Source organism: Ornithorhynchus anatinus, chromosome 18 (assembly GCF_004115215.2).
Source record: "Ornithorhynchus anatinus isolate Pmale09 chromosome 18, mOrnAna1.pri.v4, whole genome shotgun sequence".
Lineage (NCBI taxonomy): Eukaryota > Metazoa > Chordata > Mammalia > Monotremata > Ornithorhynchidae > Ornithorhynchus > Ornithorhynchus anatinus.
In genome coordinates, this window is record NC_041745.1 from 25,960,299 (window position 1) to 25,982,943 (window position 22,645).

The following is a 22,645-nucleotide window of genomic DNA, read 5'->3' on the forward strand; positions in this document are numbered from 1 at the left end:
GCCAATTCTGTGGTATTATGCTCCCCCAAGGATTTAGTACAGTGCTCTGCACCATAGTAAGTGCTCAATAAATGCGATTGATGATGATAGTGATGATAGTGATGGTGATGATCATCTGTATAACATTGAAATTACCCAAGCAATTAGTGCAGTGCTCTGCTTGCATTAAGCACTCAATAAATAAATACTGTTGGTTGACTGATCCGTAGGAACCTGTAGGTGTTCAAGAAATGGTCGTCATGATGTTGACAAAATACAGAATAGGATTTTGCAAAGAGATATGCAAGAAATGAAGGTTCAGATTTGGGGTTGTAAGAATGTATAAGAAATTTTGTCCTGTGCTTCACAAAGAACTCAACAGGATCTTTGTAGAAGAATTTAGTTGGCAACCTTTTCCATTTACCGTATGTGTTTATTGAAAACAATAAATGGCTTCATGTGACAGGCTGCTTCTGTATTCCTTGTTGTCAGTGACAGAGATAATAATCTGTTTCATAGATTCTGTGATAGGAAGGTGTGACAGCCTGCCTGCTGTGTGACTTTGGGCCAGTCACTACTCTATGTCTCAGTTACCTCCCCTGTAAAATGGGGATTACACCACCACCAAACCGCCCCCCCCCCCCCCCCCGATTTAGACTATGAGCCCCATGTGGGCTAAGGACTATGTCCAACCTGATTATCTTGTATCTTCCCCATCTCCTAGCACAGTGTCTGGCACATAATAAACACTTAAAACATATCATAAAACAGCGAGGACTTTGTTTCCATACATTGAAAGATGCCATCTTAATAATCCTTTACAAAAATATTGCTCTGTAGTTCAGGGGTGTCAGAGTGTAAACATGCATATGTGTGTGTGTGTGTGTGTGTGTGTGTGTGTTAATTACCAGATCAGCTGAAGGTATGGTAATCCTGTCATTTTCATATATCTTATATCTAGAATTTAAAACTGGCTGTGATTATCTAAAGTGGTTCATTTAAGGAAAAAGAAAATGCCAACTTTCCAGGCATATGTTGAAAAAAATCTCCCATTACGCACATAATGAATAGTTAGCCTGTCTACCTATTGTGAAAGGCCCTTGGTTACTGTAGCAGTAACTTTCTTGGTAAAAAAAACCAGCCAGTTCTCACGGTAGATCGAAGTGGTTGTTTGTGAAATGAAAATCGAAGGCACATGTTGCAGAATCATAGTAGTGGACGAGGCTTCGAGGGGTCGTTCAGTCACTCGGTGCCCCCTTGTTGCTTGCAGGACTCCCCTGGATTGTCTAAGACATACAGTCGTCCTGCTTTTAAGTCTCTAGGTAAGGCTATTTAAAACGTCCCAGCCTTACGGAGCATCAAGACTGAAAAGCGGCCGGTTAGAAGGACCGAGGCTGGAATCGGTCCAATCTCGGGCCGGTGGCAGAACAGGCATTCTAGTCAGAGGGGTTTTCATTTCCCGAAATACATTTAGATAATATTAAGGGCCTGACTTAAAGCATCCAGAACCAGTAAATTCAGAGTTAAGGCTTCTCACTCCATCTTCAACTCCCACCACGGTGCCTGACAATTCAAGCACCGCATGGTAGAAAAGGAAAAGCGAGCACCGCCCTCAGACCCATCCAACACCAAAGCACGAGGTTCATCTCACGGCTGCTGCCGAGTGTTCCAGGTCCATCTGGGTTGGACACACCTGCTGTGCCAGGCCGGGCCGTCGGATGTATATCAGGTACGTCCGAACTTTCCATCGGCCTCAGGCGAATGCGATCAGGCTGTAGCGGCACAGCAGGTATGACGGAAAACCAGCAGGGTCGGGGACTGAAAGGGTTAAGGATGCAGTGAGAAGCTGGACCTATTTTGAATTTCCTGGATTTTGTGAGTTTAAGTCAGACCCTTAATGTTATTTTAATGTATTTTTTGTGTTTAATTTTTTAGTAAAAATTTGAACACGATCCCAGGCTACAGTGGTTGCAGTGGATAAGAAGTTTAAAAGCTTTGGTTCAAGATTACAGGAGACTTGAAGAAAAATTAAAGACATGGAAATAAGGATCCAGTGACAGGACGCTATTCTGCCTGGGAATTCTGAAGACTGTAAAGCGTTGAAAAATCGAATTCATGATCCTGGAAATCGCACTCATATTAAGAAATGTCAGGTTGGTAGGGGTTCCTGAAAGTTTGTAAATAGGTTAAGCTAAGGATATTCTCAGAATGTGCGTGGAAGGATGAGGCTTCAGGGCATATGGGTGGGTTGCTTTGATTATTGGCAAAAAGATCCATGGGAAAGGGCATTCAGCATGATAATTCTGCATATTCAGCATATTTTGGTATTTTTGTTTGTTTTTTCCCAGGTAACTTGGTCAGGGTTGATGGCTCTCTGGTTTATGTGGGGGTTTTTGTGTATGTGTGTGTATGTGTGTGTTTTGTTTAGTTTGCTTTTCAGATAGCTGGCTTTCTCTTAAAAACTCTAAAAAATGGAATTTCACTGCTCTCAGAAGCAGTCATGCAAAATATTTAGAGATTGGGAATTCTAATTACTGCAGCTTAGAGAGCTGTTGTTGACTTTTGTAGGAACCAGTACTAGTCAAGAAGTGAAAGAAAATGTTTGTTCAGAGGATTCCTAGTGGGTGATGGCATATGTGGGTTTTTTTTCCTATTATAACCTTACTATCTGAGGTACAGATTTATATGGTATTGAATTTTTTTTACCTGGAAAGAATTGAAAAGAATTTGTTCGTTCATGATGAAGTTACACAAGAGGAAGTTGGAGTTGAAGCTTGTTTTGAACTGTTTTTTTGGCAGACAGAGAATGAATTGTAAGCATTCTGTTGGAGTAGACACTCTTTGCAGAAGAAGGTTGTTGGTTTTAGATTAGAAATATGAGAACACTAATAGCCATTTTGTATGCAGCCGGTCCAGGATATTGTGGAATTGTGTGATACTTAAGCTCAGTTCCTATTTTGTTTTTAATTTAATCTCTGTTTTCATATTATTGAAGTATTGGGCTTTGTGGGAATAACTAAACAGCATTTGCATTGCTTGTTACTCTGATCCTCCCTTGCTGTACCTGAGACATTACACCTAAAACAGTGAAACAGATCGTGTTGGAGTTTATATGGCTGTTAAAATTAACAAATAGCCCACGAACCCCAGGCCCAAAAGTAATTGTGCTGGATCAAAAATAACGAACTGGAAATGGAAGAATTTTAATAAAAACAAAAAATCTGATCCAAATTATCAGGTTGATTTCTTTTTTAAATTACAGAAGATGGATGTTAACAATCAGTGGTATTTATTGTGTGCTTACTTCGTGCATAGGACTGTGCATAGGACTATTAATAATTGTGGTATTTGTTAAGTGCTTAGTATGTGCCAGGGTCTTACTAAGTGCTGGGTTGGATACAAGCAACAGGGCTTGTTAGGGTGGGGGATTGTGAGAAAGAGAGGAGTGTGGTGTTGTCTACCACTCTTGAGAGAGAAAGGGGAAGGACAGGGTTTGGGTGGGGAAATTAGGAGTTCTGTTTTAGACAGTGTTGAGTTTGAGGTGTCACCCATATAGAGATGTCCAGGATACAGGAAGAAAATGAGACCAAAGAGGAGAGAGGTTGGAGCTGGGGCGGTAGATTTGGGAATCACCCACATAGAAATGGTGATTGAAGCTGTGGCAGTGATTGAGTTCTCCAAGGGAATGGGTTTAGCTGGAGAAGAGGATCCAGTACTGAGCCTTGTGGAACTGCCACTGTAAGAGGCAGAGGAGGAGCTGTGAGAGAGTCTGTGAAGGAACAGCCAGAGAACTAGGAGGAGAACCAGGAGAGGACGGTGGCAGCCAAGGTGAGGTGGGATGGTGTTTCCAGGAAAAAGCTGTGGCCCACAGATTTTGAGGAGGTTAGGGATGGTGTACAGTCAGTCGGATATGGCAAGAAGGAAATCATCGGTGACCTTAAGGAAGGCAAATTCCATGGAGGGAAGGGGGAGGAAGCCAGATTGGCAGGGGTCAGAGAGAGAATAGGAGCGAGACAGGCTATCATATATTTTGCAGATTATCAAATGTTTTTGGTGAAATTTTGTAACTTTTTACATTTGAGCCTATATATGGGAGTTGAGCACCTTGGAAAAAGCACAGAAAAGCCTATCAGCTCTCAGTGTCTCCAAACCACCTGCTTCCCCAAGAGGTAGACAAATGCACACTATAACACCCATTTTCACTACTGAATTTTTGGTAGGACATTGTTAGCGAGTCAGGTGGTATTCTTCAGACAACAAGAGTCTGTCTGTGTCTTGTGTACATGCATTCGTGCAGCGGTGAGCAGGTGAGTATGACAGCATGAGTTTGCCTTAATGTGGGGTTTTGCAAGAACAGAACCCCACATTATGGGACCACGAAGGGTGTTAAAACAATTACTGCCTACCTTCTAAAATAGTTACTTTCTGTAGGTGATGAAGTCTAGGTTGTAACTCTCATTGTTCTCTGATTTTGGTTTCACCTTTGTTTTCTTTTCTAACCTCAGAAAGAGTGTGTAACAGTGCCTTTAAATATTCTCAATTCTTTTTGTTTCTTGACATTTTTGAGAAATGTGGGTTGGAGTTTCAAAATCTATTGATTCAGTGCCTAGAAAGGCATGGCATTAGTTTGTTGGGTGCCCTTTTTCAAACTGCGTGGCTGGTATGATTATTGCATTCCAAATCTCTGTGGTGCTTTGAAGGGTGTTTTTCTTGATTATCATATATCTCCTGGTCCAGTAAATCTTCCATTTTGCCTACTGATTACAGTAGACCTCTACTTTATTTTATTACAGGTATTCTGAATCCACCTTTCATGCCTTTGGGGCAACTGTCCTTCAGAAGCAATAGTAATTGTGGTTTTTATTAAGTATTTACTATGTGCCAAGCACTCTAGTGGGGTAGGTACAAGATAATCAGGTCCCACACTCTCAATAGGAGGGAGGGCAGCTATTGAATTCCCATTTTGCAGTTGAGTGAACTGGGGCAGAGAGAATCAAATGAGTTGCCTGAGGTCACACAGCAGGTACATGGCAGAGTCTGGATTAGAACTCAGGTCCTTTGACTCCCAGGTCCATGCTTTTTCCACTAGGCCAAGCTGCTTCCCTTTGGGAAAATAAAAGTAAATTGAACATGTACTGTGGAGCGTAGCTAGAGTCACATTTATTTGGATTAAATATAGGCACATTAACCATGGAAAATTGTTTATTTCTAATTGTTAACATGCATTTTCAAAATGTTTTAAATGAGCAATTAGGAACAGTAATTGAAAATCAGTAAATAGAAATTGATGAAAATAGTCTGATCCTTTTTTAAATGATTATTATTTGTTTAACACCTTTGAAATTGGGAATTTCCTGAATTTTTTTACCCATGCTTATTTCTTGAAATTTATCTAAATTTCCCCTTTTTATTAAAGGGGGAAGTCAGGCACCGTCTTGCCATATATGTTTTTAAAGAATTAATGAAAAACTTAGTTTTCAAGAGAAGGGTAAATTGGCATCTGGTTTTAAAAAAGGTCTCTCATGGGCTCCAAGAAACTAGTTCAACAGGTCTGACAATAGAATTAGTCATAGTATTAGATGAGCATTTCCTAGGTGCAGAACCCTGAACACAAAAGAAACTATCCTTATCTTCAAGCATGTTACAATCTAATGGGGACTTGCCTACTGATGAACAAAGTGAAGGTCTATGAAACAGAGTCTTTCAAAAAAAATGGTCCTTTCTTAGTTTTGTTTTCTTGAAGTGGGTTTGTAATTCTCGTTAGTTCATCAATTCATCATCCAGAGTGTTTTGAGGATTTAGGGTTTAGGCTTTATGATCCTCAATGGCAGGGATTATGTCTCTTAGATCTGTTGAACTCTTCCAAAGGCTAAATACAGAGAACGTACTCAATAAATGCTATTGATTTGATGGCCCAAGTTGCCAAAGTGGCTTACTGGGAGACTGGGGTTTTCTTTTCTCCCACTCCTCTCTTTCCTCCTACTTCCCCTCAGGGTTGTTTCCTGTGTATTTTTATATATTTTGTCCCTCTTCTCCCACCTTTAACTGACTATTCTCACCTCTCAGCTTCCAATGTTGAAACTGCTTTTGACTTTGAGCAGAGGATCACCTTTTTAATTTTACTCGGAACTGTTAAGAGCTGTCCTCTTACTTAGTCTGTACTCTTTTGTATGCTCAACTCAACCCCTCTACCTTAGAGAAGATGTTTCTTTGCTTCTCTTCACTCGAGTTTGAGGAATTTCTGTCAAGGGTACAGTTTGGGCACCCCGTGACTGGATGATTGGAAAACAGTACAGTGGGTGTCTCCTTCTTTTCATCCCATCCTTCACCCTGGATTTAACCCATGTACACATTCCCTTGTAGGTAGGAGTACTTTGTGTGTATGGGCTGGAAATATGGATGCTGGACAATTCGAGCAACAGTGTCTTTAATTTGTCCCAAAAATTTAATCTCCCAGTTCGCACTAAGATCCAGTAACAGTTTTATTTATTCGTATTGATGTCCGTCTCCCAGCTATAGACTGTGAGCTCATTGTGGGCAGGGATTGTCACTCTTCATTGTTGTATTGTAGCACTTAGTACAGTGCTGTGCACACAGCAAGCACTTAATAATTATCACTGAATGAATGAATAACAAAATTAGTAAGCCGTCTTTCTTCCCTTGTTTATGTATTTTCGTTACTTTTATTTTTCAGGTGAGTTTGCTTCCCAGGGAAAATCATAGTTGGGGTGCTACATATGGGAAGCAGCATGGCGTAGTGGATAGAGCATGGGTCTGGGAATTAGAAGGTCATGGGTTCTAATCCCAAATCCACCACTTGTCTGCTGGGTGGCCTTAGGCAAGTCACTTTACTTCACTGTGCCTCAGTTACCTCATTTGTAAAATGGAAATTGAGACTGTGAGCCCCACATGTGACTGGAACGGTGTCCAACCTGATTTTGCTCATATCCACCCCAGTGCTTCATACAGTGCTTAAAACACAGTAAGCACTTGAGAAATGCCACAATCATTTTTATTCATGTTTTCGTCTTTAGTATCATCTCAGAAACGAAGGAGCCAGATTTGTGGTCCTAAAAAAGCAGAATGAAGCAGTGTGGCCTAGTGGACAGATCAAGGGCCTGGGAGGCAGAAGGACCTGGGTTCTAATCGTGACTCTACTGCATGTCTACTGTGTGACCTTGGGCAAGTCACTTCACTTCTCTGTGCCTCAGTTACTTCATCTCTAAAATGGGGATTAAGATTGGGACGGGGACCTTGTCCAATCTGATTAGTGTTTAGTACAATGCCCGGCGCACAGTAAGCACTTAACCAATGCCATTTTAAAAAATGTACTGAATTTGTTCCATTTCTTTCTCTTCTTTCCAGGCATTCGACCTCCGATCATGAATGGGCCCATGCACCCACGCCCTTTGGTAGCATTACTGGATGGCAGGGATTGTACAGTAGAAATGCCTATTTTGAAGGACGTAGCCACAGTGGCGTTTTGTGATGCACAATCCACACAAGAAATCCATGAAAAGGTAAAGAAGAGTAATTTCTTTGCTTCTTTTTTCCCCCCCTGTTAGTTGGAACTAATTACCATCAAAGGTAGGCTTTTAATATTCATTTTCACTTGTGATAAGTAAAAATAGGTTAGACAAACTTTCTGTGGCCTAAAATCTGAACCACATCTACATTCACGTTTCTGATGAAATCATATGGACTTGAGACATGCTGTTCTTTTGGGGTGGATGTTCCCTGAACAGTCAGGTTTGCACTATTCTAGGTGCCAGGAAAAGCTCCAAAATTTAAACAAACAACAAATGAACAAATTCCAGCTCTTGCAGAGCTTATTGGTGTCATGGGGAAGACAGGATATATACATATATGCATGTATAAAAGGAGACAGTATTGTGAATATGATGAGAGCCTAATCACAGTGTGAAAGAAGACATTGCTGCAGATTAATAATGCTGCATTTAGGGGGAAAAGAATCGCTTTAGCTCTACCTGTTGGATAACAAGCCTTGAAATAGAAAATTTGTTAATATCTGTTTATATATTTCATCTGCATCATGAACGCATATTTGTTTATTTACAAAACAGGCAATGTCTGTGTTTCTTTGTAATCAGCATAAGTGTAAGTCTGTTTAGTGGGAACTGCGTAAACATCTCACATTTGGCATTGATTAATAATTATAATAATAGTAATTGTGGCTTCTGTTAAGCACTATGAGCCAAGCACTGTACTAAGCACAGGGGTAGAAGATAATCAGTCCCACATGGGGCTCAAGATCTAAGTAGGAGGAAGGACAGGTATTGAATGCCCATTCTGCAGATGAGGGTACTAAGACACAGATAAGGCAAGTGACTTGCCCAAGGTCACACAGGTAAGCAGTGGAGCCCCTGACTCCCAGGCCCGTGCTCTTTCCATTAGGGCTCTCCTCTTCTCTATTAAATATTGAAATATCTGAAATCCTGAGTTTAAATGTCAGTAATTCTCGGAAAGAATAAGATTCACACCAGGATACTGTTATTCCTTTTTTTTTTTTTTTTTTTAAAGTCAGCACAATATAAAAGCCTCAAAAATGCAAACTTGGTTTGTAGAGATTCGGAGCCCCTTGTAGGCCAGGGACTGTTAAATTTTCATCTGTGTTTTTAGTCCTAGCCCATAATACAAGCCTTTGCCTAGACTGAGAGTTTAACAAAATACTGTTACTGCTATAGAGAGGATAATGGAGAGGGAAGGCTTGAGGTGACTGACCAGTCCATTATCACTATTCATTCCTCGATCCACTTGCACTATGTTGCCCATTTTGCAAATGAAAGTTAGAGTATTAAACAGTTAGTATTTGCTAAGCACTGGGGTAGTTTGCAATATCATTAGTTACCTTTTTTTGGTAATGGTATTTAAGCGCTTACTTTATGCCAGGCACTGTACTAAGCACTGGGGTAGATTGAGGCTAATCAGGTTGGACACAGTCCATGTCCCACAGTCTTTATCCCCATTTACAGATGAGGGATCTGAGTCAAAGAGAAGTGAAGTGACTTGCCCAAGGCCACACAGCAGACAAGCGGCAGAGCCGGAATTAGAACCCAGGTTCTTCCGACTGCCAGGCCCGGACTCTGTCCACTAGGCCACACTTGCTTCCCATAATCTAAGACATACAAAGAAAAAATGTTAGGCAACAAAATCAGTTAAAATTGGTTAAAAAAAAAAAAGGCAGAGTTGTTAACAAACAGTGGAATATATTGAATGCTTACTGTGCACAGCACACTGAACTAAGTGCTTGGTAAAGTACAATACAACGGAGTTTGGTAGATGCTTCCGGTGTATAGGGAGAGGTAGACATGAAAATAAATTAGGGAGAGGGAAAGTAGAACAAGGGGGAAAAGAGTCACGTTCCACTCGAGGCAATAATCTTAAATTAGAATCGGCTACAGCCTCTCCAGCATTTTAAAGATTGTAAAAGCAGATTTCTGGCAACATGGGAGGTTAAGCTGAACCCAGGGCTTCCTCCTCCGACTTCCGGTGAGCTGATCATAGTGGAGCTTCAGGCCATATGGCTTTTGAGCTCTGCCCACTCCTGCAGCTCCTATAGAAAACGGGGCTTTGGGCCAGAGGTGGCCTTGTCTCTACTAAATTCTAAAGTAAGTGTAGCTTGGAGTTTATTGGCACATCCCATGGACTTTGAAATTTAATCTGGACTTGGTTCATATATCTATGGGAAATAAATCACATGCTGTGAGTTTTTGCCCTGAAATGATTGGAACAATTAACCCTTGAAAGCTGATCAGTTCTGTCTCCAGGAGGGTGCTCAGTAACTCATATTTTATTCATTCTTTGAGTCGTATTTATTGAGCACTTACTCTGTGTAGGGCACTGAGAAGCAGGTTGGCTTAGTGGCTGGAGCACGGGCCTGCGAGTCAGAAGGTCATGGATTCCAATCCCGGCTCCATAACTTGTCTGCTGTGTGACCTCGGGCAAGTCATTTCATTTCTCTGGGCCTCAGTTCCCTCATCTGTAAAATGGGGATTAAGACTGTGAACCCCATGTGGGACAGGGATTATGTCCAACTTGATTAACTTATGTTATTATTACAAAACACTTGGGAAAATACAATTATAACAATAAACAGACACATTCCTATGTTGGAAATTTTTTTAAAAAATCTGTTTTTCTGATATTTTTTGAACAGAGCTCCTGAACTTATTATTTGAAAAAGGTTTTTTAGTTGAAAAATGAGTTATTTCTTTTTGCTTGTACCTCTCATTGTTGCTCTTCTGGTTTCTCTATCTCAAAACTTTTTCCAAAAGTGAGGATTGAGACTTCCCTGAACCGTAACATATAGTTATATCATCATTTTGTTAGCCATTCAAATTAGTTCAGCATTCAAAAGATTTCTAGAGAATACTTAGTTTTCCAAATCTTTGATTAGAAAACAGCCGTAATCACTGTGGTAATGCCATGTTTTCCTCCCTCTCTTTGCATTCCTAACACAGCTGAGTAGTCCTTAGAATTAGCAACTAGGAAATCTACCTTAAGGAAGCTCTAAAGGAATCCAGAATGTTAAATTTTCCAAATTTCAGAATGAAAATGCATCAAGCAGCTGTGCATTATTATGTCATAGCATTATTTTGTTATCCAATATTTAGAGCTAAAGTCCAACATCACCACACTGGAAAATCATAATGCAATATTTTCTTTTTGATTCCTCTCACTTCCTTGACCAATAATATTAAATCCTTAATGACATGTTATGCTGTGTAACTATAGTTTTATTTCTTAGGTTAAATTAGAAAATAGCAATGAGTATTAACTGAATGTTTTAAAATCCTGCTCCTAAGCAGAGCCAGCAGATTTGTTCACCAACTTGGAAATCCTTTAAAAGTAGGTCAGATTTCTTTGTTGAGGAATTTCTTAGAGGAAAAGTATTTTGAACGCAAGTGCTTTTTTTATTTTATTTAATTTCCTGATAGTGTGAATGCTTTGTGATTGAAAAAGCCAATGAGGTCATCCTTTTTTACATCGAGCTCAGAGTTTTTTCTTTTCTAATAGCCAATGTAGTGAATTTTCACAGAGCTGTTAAATTCCGTTCCCAGCCGCCAAATACAAATATAACGTGGTTTTGAGTATCCATGAGGTAAAAGGCTCTTCATTCAGAAAAGAAACTACCAATATCTATTTATTTAAGGTATATAAGTGCTTACTACATGTCAGACGTTGTTCTAAGCACTGGGTAGGTACAAGTTAATTACGTTGGACACAGTCCCTGTCCCGCATGGGGCTCACAGTGTAAGTAGGAGGGAGAATAGGTACCCTCATTTAACAGTTGAGGAAACTGAGGCTCGGAGAAGTGAAGGGACTTGCCCAAAGTTTCACAGCAAGCAATTGGCACAGTTGGTATTAGAATCCCAGCCCTTCTGACTCCCAGGCCTGTGTTCACTCCACTAGGCCACGCCACTTCTCACTTCTTCTCCAAGTCACTCTGCATGAGGTGGAATTGTTTCCTTTGTGGACATATAAGAATAAAAGGAAAATCTTTTTCTGGGGGAGGACAGATAGAATTATTTTCAAGACAGGAAGGACGATAAGAACCGACCCAAGGAGGAGGAGGACCAGCCCAGAAAAAGAGTGACTTGTCTTTTATCTCTTATGTACTTATTTTTATTCACTCAAATCCCATACATTCCTAGTTCATCTAAAAGGATGCTGGGAGCTCTCCAAATTTGGACGTTGAAGCCCATTGAGTACCTCCCTGAAAAAAAGTCAAATTGACAAACTATTGGTTTATCTTTTAATTTGAGACTTTACTCCTAACAGTGTTGATGAGAATTGCACTCTCTGGCCAAAAAAAAAAATGCACACCTTAAGTGCTCATCTAAAGTTAGAAAGTGTATTAAACCTAATTAAAATGAGCTCCCTCCAAGGTCATTATGGGCAGGGAATATGTCTACCAACCTGTTAAATTGTCCCGTCTTAAAGGCTTATTGCACTGATCAGCACACAGTAAGTGCTCAATAAATAAAATTGATGGATTGATTTTATTTGATAAGTCCCAATATTTCATTTACTACCTTAAACATAAAATGACCAAAAGAGAATACATATTTCCACCAAAACCTTGTCCTCCCGCTGACTTTCCCTACATGTAGACAGCACTCCCATCCTCCCTGCCTCACAAGCCCGTAACCTTGACATTACCCTCATCTCATTCAACCCACAAATTCAGTCTGTCCTCAGATCCTGTCGTTCAACCTTCCCAACACTGCTAAAATCCTCCTTTTCCTCTCCATCCAAACTGCTACCATGTTAATCCAAGCATTTATTCTATCTTGCTTTGATTATCACATCAGCCTGTTTGTTGACTTCCCTGCCTCCTGTTTCTCCCCTCTCCTATCTTCTTTACTCCGCTGCCCGGATCACTTTTCTACAAAAACATTCAGTTCATGTGTTCCCACTCCTCAAGAATCTCCAGTGGTAGCCCATCCACCTGTGCAAACCGAAACTCCTTTCCATAGGCTTTAAAGCACTCAATCACCTTGCCCCCTCCTACCTCACTATGCTGCTCTCCCACTGCAGTCCAATCCACACACTTCGCTCCTCTATTGCCAACCTACTCACTTAATTCAGTCGTATTTACTGAGCACTTACTCTGTCCAGAGCACTGTGCTAAGCACTCATCTGTCTCGCCGCCGACCCTTTGCCCACGTCCCACCTCTGGCCTGGAAAGCCTTCCCTCCTCATATCCAACAGATATTCACCCTCCCCACCTTCAAAGCCTTATTTTAAACTAATCTCCAAGAGATCTTCCCCAACTAATTTATCATGTCCCCCTCTCCCACTCCCTTCTGAGTCACCCTTGTACTTGGATTTTCACCTTTTATTCACCTTTCTGTCAGCCCCAGAGCGCTTAAGAACATATCCACATTTAATTTACTTCTACTAATGTCTGTCTTCCTCTCTAATAATAATAATTATGGTATTTGTTAAGCGCTTACTATGTGCTGAGCACTGTTCTAAACCCTGGGTAGATACAGGGTAATCAGATTGTCCCACTTTAAAAAAAAAAACATTTTTACAGATAAGGTAACTGAGGCACAGAGATGTTAAGTGACTTGCCCGTGGTCACACAGCAAACAAGTGGCGGAGTCAAGATTAGAACTTCTGACTCCCAAACCTGTACTCTTTCTACTAAGCCATGCTACTTCTCTAGACTGTAAGCCAATTGTGGGCAGGGAATGTATCTATGCACACTGTTATAATATACTATACTTAATACTGTGCTCTGCACACAGGCCCTCAGTCAATATGATTGATTATTTGTGTGAATTTTGCTAGTGATATGAGTGGATGTAGATGTGTCTTTGTGTATGACACCACCTGTGGATCCTTGTAATCTCTCTCCCCTTTTTCAAGCCTCGTGTCTCCCCTTTTTTTTTTCCTTAATCTGGGACTCCTCATCCAGCCCTGAGAACTCCTAACATTTTATTCTCTAGAAAAATCTAATTACTTAGAAATAAAGCATCCATGTCCAGCTAAACTGATCTGAAATCCTGTTTCTCTGGCAAGATTAAAGTAAATGAAAACAAAGAAGCCAAGTAAATGATTATTTTGCTCTTTTGAAACTGCTCAGATTTAAAACATTGAGGCTTTTTTCCTCATCTTCATTTATTTTATTTGATCCTTAACTGAAACCAAAAACTCCAAACAAGTCATTAAACTTCTAAAATACACCATTATAACTTTGCTAAGGAATCAAACACTTGGGGGGAAAATGAGAGACAAAGAAGTAACTTTCTTATTGAAACACAAATAATAAACATAGAAATACTGTAATTAAGAAAAACTGGTATGAAGGCAGGGTATTTAGTACTTGGCAACATATTATAGTATCTTAATCAGATTTAAGCACCCAACTATGAAAGAGTTGGAACAAAGAGGCCTTTCACTGAACAAGTTTGGGTTATAAAATAGTATTTAGTCCTAAGAGTAGGAAGGCAATTGAACAGTCATTTTGCTTCCTGCCAGCTAAATGAAAAAACAGATTTCAGCTGGTTTAAAATTTTCCAGGAGTAACACTGCTGATCAAATGTAGCATTATGAACCATGGTTTTCGTAATATTGTCCTACCCCACAGTGTAGAGTGAGAAGACTTTTTTCAATTTTGTCATGCTCACAAAAACTACACATTCAGATGTAAGGAAGACTTTTTTTAATGTTACAAATTTATGTGAAAACACTTAATCTGCAGAAGGTAACTGTGGTGAGCATTAGTGTCTATAATGGAATAGTTTTAAGGCACATTCTTCCAGTGAAAATGGTATTGGATTCTAACAGATTGCATTTTAAGCAATCTATAGATTTATTAATAAAAAGCCTACGAGAGTCCTTCTTGGGCATTCCATAGTGTGAAGAAACTTTCCTGTAAAAATTGAGAGCCTTTTCATTTACAGTCTTTAATGAGGAAATGTTTTGTGAACTGTAGCTTGTGACACTAAGCACTTAGTATGTTACAAGCACTGTACTTAAAGCAGTGTAGTAGATGAGATTGTGATCCCCATTTGGGACAGGGACTGTGTCCAACCTGAATTGCTTGTGTCCACCCCAGTGCTTAGTACAGTGCCTGGCACATAGCACTTAACAAATACCATAATTATTAAATTGATTGTTATTATGCAAGATAATCAGCATAGACATAGTCCCTGTCCCACATGGGACAGGGGGATCCTGGTCTAACTAGAAGGGAGTGGGATTCAATCCCAGTTTCACACATGAGAAAATTGAGGTACAGAGAAGTTAAGTTACTTGCCCAGAGTCATACAGCAGACAAGTGACAGAACTGGGATTAGAACCCAGATCCTCTGACTCCCAGGCCTTTGCTCTTTCCACTAGGCAATGTTTCTTCTCAATTGCGATTGAACATGCAGCCTTATGAGCAATCTATGAAATGTGTTTGGATAGCATACTTTTCCATCTTAATCTCTACATGAAAAATAGTAATCTAAAGATCTATTGGCATTACCTGGCATCTTTTTATTTGTTTATGACTAGCTATAGGTTACAAGAGCTGATACCACGTAAAATAGTTAAAAAGTTGGTCAATGAGGTCAGTGGCCATTTGGCAACACACAAACTGTATTGTGATACGAACCGTATGTTGAGAATTGATCAGTTGGTTGAATTTATTGAACACTTATTCTGAGCAGAGCATGGTACTAAGCACTTGGGAGGGTACAGTACAACAGGGTTGGCAAACATGTTCGCTTGCCTTAATGATCTTAGAGTCTAAAAGGGGAACTTTAAAGGAACAAAAGAGAGGTTGAATCTTACAAGAATAGCATGCGGGTTGTACTTTATCAGGCATTGGCTTAATACATGTGCTCATGTGCTGGGGCTTTCTTTACCTTTTTTTTTTTCATTTGAATTTTATTTAGCTTGGTTGCATTAGCAGTTCTCTGGGTGTTACTGATGATCAGTCCAACAGTGGTATTTTTTGAGCACTTACTGTGTGCAGAACACTGTACTAAGCACAAAGGAAAGTACAGTGCAACAGTTTGTAAACATATTCCCTGCCCACAAAGAGTTTGGAGGGGAAGATGCACCTCAGTTGCATGTCTCTGGCAGCCTCCTGGGTTAGTACAGTTTCAAGAAGCAGCATGGCTTCGTGGCTAGAGCATGGACCTGGGAGTTAGAAGGTCATGGGTTCTAATCCCAGCTCCGCCACTTACCTGCTGTGTGACCTTGGACAAGTCATCACTTCTTCATGCCTCAGTTACCTCATCTGTAAAATGGGGATTGAGACTGTGAGCCCACGTGGTACAGGGACTGTGTCCAACCCTCTTTACTTTATCCACCCCAGCGCTTAGAACAGTGCCAGGCACATAGTAAGCGCTTAAATGCCATAATTATTATTTGTCCAATTACAGCTTCCTTCAGTTTTGTCCAAATTTTGAATAGTCTCTAACCTTCATGTAGAAAATGGAAAAACCAGATGGGCTCAGCACAACATGTGGAATATGCCTCATCGACCCAAAACGTTAACGGAATGTGAATCTTGCGGTATTGCTTTTCCAGGTTCCCCCTAAACTGCCAACTGGCTGCTCTGCTTGATACCCCAGAATATTGCCCAGTGGGCACAGTGAAGCAGCATAATGGAGTTGGCCTATGAGGAGTAAGTTAAGTGCCATTTCTCCCATTCCGGTGTGGTTTTGCAAGGTAATAAATTAGTTAACATCAACAAAACCTCACAGAATCTGGCGCTTAACCCCTATTAGGCAGACTCCCTGCAAGCTCCCCAGTTGATTTGAAAGTCACCCACCTTAAAGTTTTCTGAGGCAACACTGATAGCAGCCACCGTCCCCTTCGGAAGTTTCTCTGATGTGCTCCTTCCTGGGGGGATGTTACCCCCTGCACAGTTGAGCTACTCAGCATGTTGTTCCATTTCCACGTGGTAACAAGTATTAAACATTCCACCGTTTGCCACAAGGATGACTGTTCCACAGGGCATCACAGGAAGCTGAAGCCCAGTCCAGTGGACTGGCTGTCATTGTGACAGCTGGACCTTATCCTATCAGTTGAGGTTGCAAAAGGGAACAAAGCACTCCTAGAGAGGCATCGTGGCCTAATGGATAGAGCAGGGGCCCAGGAATCAGAAAGTCATAGGATCTAATCCTCCCTCTGCCATTCGTCTGCTATGTGACTTGGACAAGTTGCTTCACTTCACTGGGCCTCAGTTCCCTCATCTGTAAAAGGGGGTTGAGACCAACCCGATTACCTTGTATCTACTCCAGCTCTTAGAACAGTGCTTGGCATATAGTAAACGCTTAACAAATATGATTATTATTAAAGAACCATCTCTGGGCCTCTGTTCCCTCATCTGTAAAATGGATTTTAAGACTGTGAGGCCCAAGTGGGACAGGGGTCTGTGTCCAACCTGATTACCTTATATCTACCCCAGCATTTAGAATGGTGCTTGACTAAGTGCTTAAAAAAATACAATTATATCATTATTCCTTCACTCTCTATGCCTCAGTTACCTCATCTATGAAATGGGGATTAAGACCGTGAGCCCCATGTGAGTCAAGGACTGTGTCCAACCTGATTAGCTTGTATCTACCCCAGCTCTTAGAACGGTGCTTGACACATAGTAAGTCTTTAACAGATATCATTATTGTTATCATTATCATTATTGAAAGAGACTCCCTACAGTATGTAAGGCAGGGGATTCTGGCTGGTGGGGTAAATTTCCACCTCGGCTGAGGAGCTTTTTGACTTGGGCTGTCAGAGTGGCCCCTGGGAGCTCTCTGAATCTCATCCGCCACTCGGTCAGTATGCGTATCAGGCACACGGCCTGATTGGCAGGTCCAGTTGTTTTTCAGGCATAAATTAGACCTTTTTAGGCTCAGGCACATTCCTGTGTCCACAGCCCAAGTGGTTGGAATCCTGACTCACTGTGCATTGAGTCATGGGTGCTGACAAGGGCAACCAATGAGAAGAAAGGATTCCCACTGCCCAATAAGTGAATTGGGGCATGGGGATGGTATTTCCACTGAAAAATGACCACATTTTGCCAGGAGGCTTGCCATTTAGAAAGCACCTGTTCTCTAAGCCCATTCCAGCCAAAGATGCATCCCTTTTAACTTTTCTTGGGGTTGCTTCCTCTGCCTGGTGCTCTAGTTTGTCTCTTTTTTAAAAAAATGTACTCTCCCAAGCGCTTAGTACAGTGGTTTGTACACAGTAAGCACTCAAGAAATACAATTGAATGAATCATGACATTTTAACCACACATTGAGGGTGGGAGAGACTTGGGCCACTTGGAATGGTTGGACAAAAGTTGTACGGTGGTGCATTTTTCTTTAGATTTTGTTTGATTCCCATTTTTTTAAAATGGTATTATTGAGAGCACCTTCTCCCTTCAGGCAGTCCTTTGTCTTGTTTGGGGGGCTTTTTGAAAATTGGGAGATGACAAAACATATGTTTTCTGAAGTTCACCTAGATTCTCATTACATGAACATTCACTGTATAGTTCTCAAGTGTTGTAGTGCCCTGCACGCTACCCATTTCTTCCAGTATCACAGTCGCCAAGTAGCTTATGTTGTCCTTTAAGTGTTCCCTAATTCTCTAAGAACAGTTTAACCATACTGGGTATTGGGAGTACACATTGAGGGGGAACTGAGTGAACAGTACTTTATCTGCGGTTTTTGACTGTGTATGTTTTCCTGATACCCACTCCACCCCTGAAGGTTATCTGATTCTTCCCAAATGCACCTTTTTTTTAAAAAAAAAATTGTGATAGTGTTTTTTTTTTTAAAAAAAAAAAGCAGTGTTCTTCTGCTGCCCCTGACAGAATGGGGACTTTAAATGATGAAAATATGACCAAGCCAAAGAAGAGTGTTTAGGTTGTCCTTGGTTGGCTACAGTTAGCTACCTAGTAATCAAGAGTGACTCTGTTCTTTGGGGTCATGGGTACTATCTACTTACTCTCTTGTACTTTTCCAAGCACGAGAAGCAGCATGGCCTTGTGGATAGAGCATGGGCCTGGGAGTCAGAAGAACCTGGGTTCTAATCACAACTCTGCCATTTGTCTGCTTTGTAACGTTGGGCCAGTCACTTCACTTCTCTGTGACATGTGGGACAGGGACTGTGTCCAACCTGATTAGCTTATATCTATCCCCAGCACTTAGTACAGTGTCTGGCACACAGTAAGCACTTAACAAATACCATTAAAAAAGCACTTGGTACAGTTTTTTTCACACAGTAAGCCCTCAGAAAATGCCATTCATTGACTGATTGATACAGTCACCTCTGTAGTAATCAAAATGGGCTTTGATCTTTGAGGGCAGGGATGATGTCCATTTTAATCTACTCTCCTAAGTGTAATGTTCTATGCACAGTAAGTGCTCAAAAATTACTGCCATTCTTAAAAATAACCATACCCCAGTTAAAACTTGTCTGTTGTAGTACTAAACTCCACTGACATGAGTTTTTTTGTAAATGCAAAGTTTTCTATAATTTTTTCCAACAACATATTTCCCAATAATAGAAAGTTTTCTCTCAGTGCACGTTTTCACTACCCGTGAAGGTTACTGCAGAATCAGGGCACATTTGACAGTGTCAGCAAAACACGGTATCAGGAGAAAAGGTTTTGCACATATGCTAGGTGTAGGAGACAGAGTGGGTGCTATAATGTTAGCTTTTCTTAATTTGGAGTTCTGCAGCCCCCACATTACAGGAGAACTGGGTGTATTTGAAACTGTAAAAGGTGGTTTGAAATATTCACAGTAGGGGCGATTTAACATTATAACCAGCAACTGGTGGGTGAGATGGTTTTTTCTTGCAGAAATAAGGAAAGGAGATTTCATTCCCTTAGAAAAGGTGCATGCTTAATCAAGGCGAAGACTTTGAAATTTGGTTGCTGTGAACAGAGACGTCATGTATTCATCCTTCTGAGTTGCTTCACACAAGTCAGCCCTAATCTGTTTCTCAGCAGTTTAATTTCTTACATGTCTTAAGTCAGTCGATCAATCAGTGGGATTTATTGAGCGTTTATGATGTGCAGAGCACTGTGCTAGGCGCTTGGGAGAGTATAAACTAACAATAAAACAGACACATTCCTTGCCCACAAGGAGCTTATGTCTAGATCTTAAATGAAAAAAAGTGACTCTCATTAGTGGCAATTCAAGGCAGCCAGCACTATTGCATTCAGTAATTTAGAAGGTGACTAGTATAGCTATTTAGTAAATGATGAAAATGACAATGACCATCTTATTCAATGAGTATTTTCCTTGTGACAGTTATGCATTTTATATAAACTTTGAAATCTGTATGCTGTTCCTCTGTCTTTTCCTCCATACATTTAGCTTTTATGGGTTTTTTTTTCCCTCTCCTATCTATCTACTATCCTTCTTGAGCTGTACTTCTATACTCTGTCCTGTGTTTCACTCTGACTCTTTAACTATGACAGCATTCCTTTATTGTCTTCCTTAAATGTCACCACTTAAACCTATTGAAAGCACAACTCCACCTCCTACTTCTTCTTCTTCATTAGCCTGAAATATTGAGGCCTACCTCATGACGTGTTCCTCAAAAATATGGCAGTATCTTGAGCAGTTGTAACCTGATGTACATTTTCCCATAGATTTCCCTGCATTTTGTTCCATTTTTGTTCCATTCCAGAGCAAGCCCCAACATGATGACTGGGCCCTATGAGTTAGGAAAAATTACGCTCTGATTCCCTTCCGGCCACCCATCTTCCATTGTCTGTTTCCCTTTTTTGTTCCTAAGGGCTTTTCTGCTCCCCTGTCACCCATACCTGGCTTCCTTCTCCCCAGTTTTCCATTCAAATGTTCAGTCATACTGATTGAGCATTTACTGTGTGCAGTGCACTGTACTGGGGACTCCCCACTCTAGGCTTCAAGGCTCTCCATCACCTTGCCCCTTCCTACCTCTCCTCCCTTCTCTCTTTCTACTGCCCACCCCGCACATTCCGCTCCTCTGCCGCCCACTTCCTCACCGTCCCTCAGTCTCGCCTATCCCGCCGTCGACCCCGGGCCACGTCCTCCCGCGGTCCTGGAATGCCCTCCCTCCTCACCTCCGACGATATAATTCTCTTCCCCTCTTCAAATCCCTACTTAAAGCTCACCTTCTCCAAGAGGCCTTCCCAGACTGAGCTCCCCCCTTTTTCCCTCCCTCTGCCCCTCTGCTTCACTTCTCCGCAGCTAAACCCTCTTCTCCTCCCCTCCCTCTCCTCCTCCCCCTCTCCCGTCCCACCCCCTCAGCACTGTACTCGTCTGCTCAACTGTATATATCTTCATCACCCTATTTATTTTGTTTATTTTGTTTAATGAGATGTACATTACCCTGATTCTATTTATTTGCCACTGTTTTATGAGATGTTCTTCCCCTTGACTCTGTTTATTGCCATTCTTCTTGTCTGCCCGTCTCCCCCGATTAGACCGTAAGCCCGTCAAAGGGCAGGGTCTGTCTCTATCTGTTGCCGACTCGTACATTCCAAGCACTTAGTACAGTGCTCTGCACATAGTAAGTGCTCAATAAATACTATAGAATGAATAAATGAACAGAGTTGGTAGACAAGTTCCCTGCCCACAATGAGGTTACAGTCTACAGGGGGAGATGGACATTAATAAAAAGAAATAAATCACAGATTCATTCATTCAGTCGTATCTATTGAATGCTTACTGAGCGCAGAGCACTATATTAAGTGCTTGGGAGAGTATGATACAACAATGAATAGACACATTCGCTGACCACAGTGAGTTTACAATCTAGAGGATATGTACCAAAGTGCTGTGCGGCTGAGGAAGGGGTGATTAAAGGGTGCAAATCCAAGTGGAAGGGTGACACACAAGGGAGTGGGAGAAGAACAATTGAAGGACTAGTCGGGGAAGGACTTTTGGAGGAGATGTGCCTTCAATAAGGCTTTGAAGATGGGAAGAATGATCGTCTGTCAAATAGGGAGAGAGGGCATTCCAGTCCATAGATAGGACGTGGACGAGAAGTCAACGGTGAAATAGAGAAGCAGTGTGGCTCAGTGGAAAGAGCATGGGCTTTGGAGTCAGAGTTCATGGGTTCAAATCGCAGCTCGGCCACTTGTCAGCTGTGTGACTTTGGGCAAGTCACTTAACTTCTCGGTGCCTCAGTTACCTCATCTGTAAAATGGGGATTAAGACTGTGAGCCCCATGTGGGACAACCTGATTCCCCTGTGTCTACCCCAGCGCTTAGAACAGTGCTCAGCACATAGTAAGCGCTTAACAAATACCAACATTATTATTAAATAGACGAGATCGAGGTACAGTGAGGAGCTCGGCATTAGAGGAGTGAAGTGTGCAGGCTGAGCTATAGTAGAGCAATGAGGTAAGGTAGGAGGGGGCAAGGTGATTAATGCTTTAAATCCAATATTAAGGAATTTATCTTCGTCGAGGAGGTGGATGGACAGCCAGTTGTACTTCAGTACAGATGTACTTTGTGATTCAGTGGAATTATGTTCCTTGAAATGGGACTTCATCTTGGGGTTTGTTTTTCCCATAGGTTTACATAGTATAAATTGGACTCCATCCCAAATCATATGGCAGCTTGATATGACATTATTTTATGTGCTGTCTACTGTTACATCAAACAGCGTTAACCTATTGTTTAACCTTTGCTGAAGTGATTCAAAGCAAAATATCACCACACTACCGAAGGTGGAGTTGTAGTACGATTTGCAGATGAAGAGACTGCAGAAAGGAAGTTTTTCCACTTGACTGGAGAATTTGTCCAACCTTTGAACTCCTCTCCATTCAAGTCTTCTGGTCCTGAGAGCATGAGCTAATCTTCATGTGTGGGTTGGGTAACCAATAGCTGCCTAGAGCCAGTAGGGATCCAGAGGTAGCCAAAATGTTGGCTCTAATTTTCAACCCCTGCGAAATGAGTAAGAGGCGGAGTCCACCACCTCTGCTTTTCATCTCCTCCCTTGACTTTGGGACCTCTTGCTCCTGGCCCAAAATTGAAAGTGAAATCCTGCCTCACCATCACCCAGTTTGTTCAGGCTTTCAGAAAGCCTCTCTAAAGTCTTCGGGCATGTCAGAGCTCGGTTGCTACAATCCGGCAATCAAGCAGTGTGACCTAGTGGATAGAGCATGGGCCTGGGAGTCAGAAGGACCTGGGTTCTAATCCTGCCTCCGC

General features: G+C 41.4%; 1 protein-coding gene across 8 annotated transcripts in view; it reads left to right on the forward strand.

Moving 5' to 3' along the window:
* Positions 1 to 22,645, forward strand: part of CTBP1 (C-terminal binding protein 1) — a 330,982-nt gene that overhangs the window by 257,431 nt on the left and 50,906 nt on the right. For 5 of the 8 annotated variants that reach the window (XM_029083107.1, XM_029083106.1, XM_001510602.5 and 2 more), the window contains one exon: positions 7,345 to 7,499. In XM_029083107.1, coding sequence (XP_028938940.1) covers positions 7,345 to 7,499 — 155 coding nt within the window. Of the gene's footprint in view, positions 1 to 1,914; positions 2,133 to 7,344; positions 7,500 to 22,645 lie in introns of all 8 variants that reach the window. The other 3 variants (XM_029083109.2, XM_029083111.2, XM_029083110.2) reach the window with 1 other exon arrangement.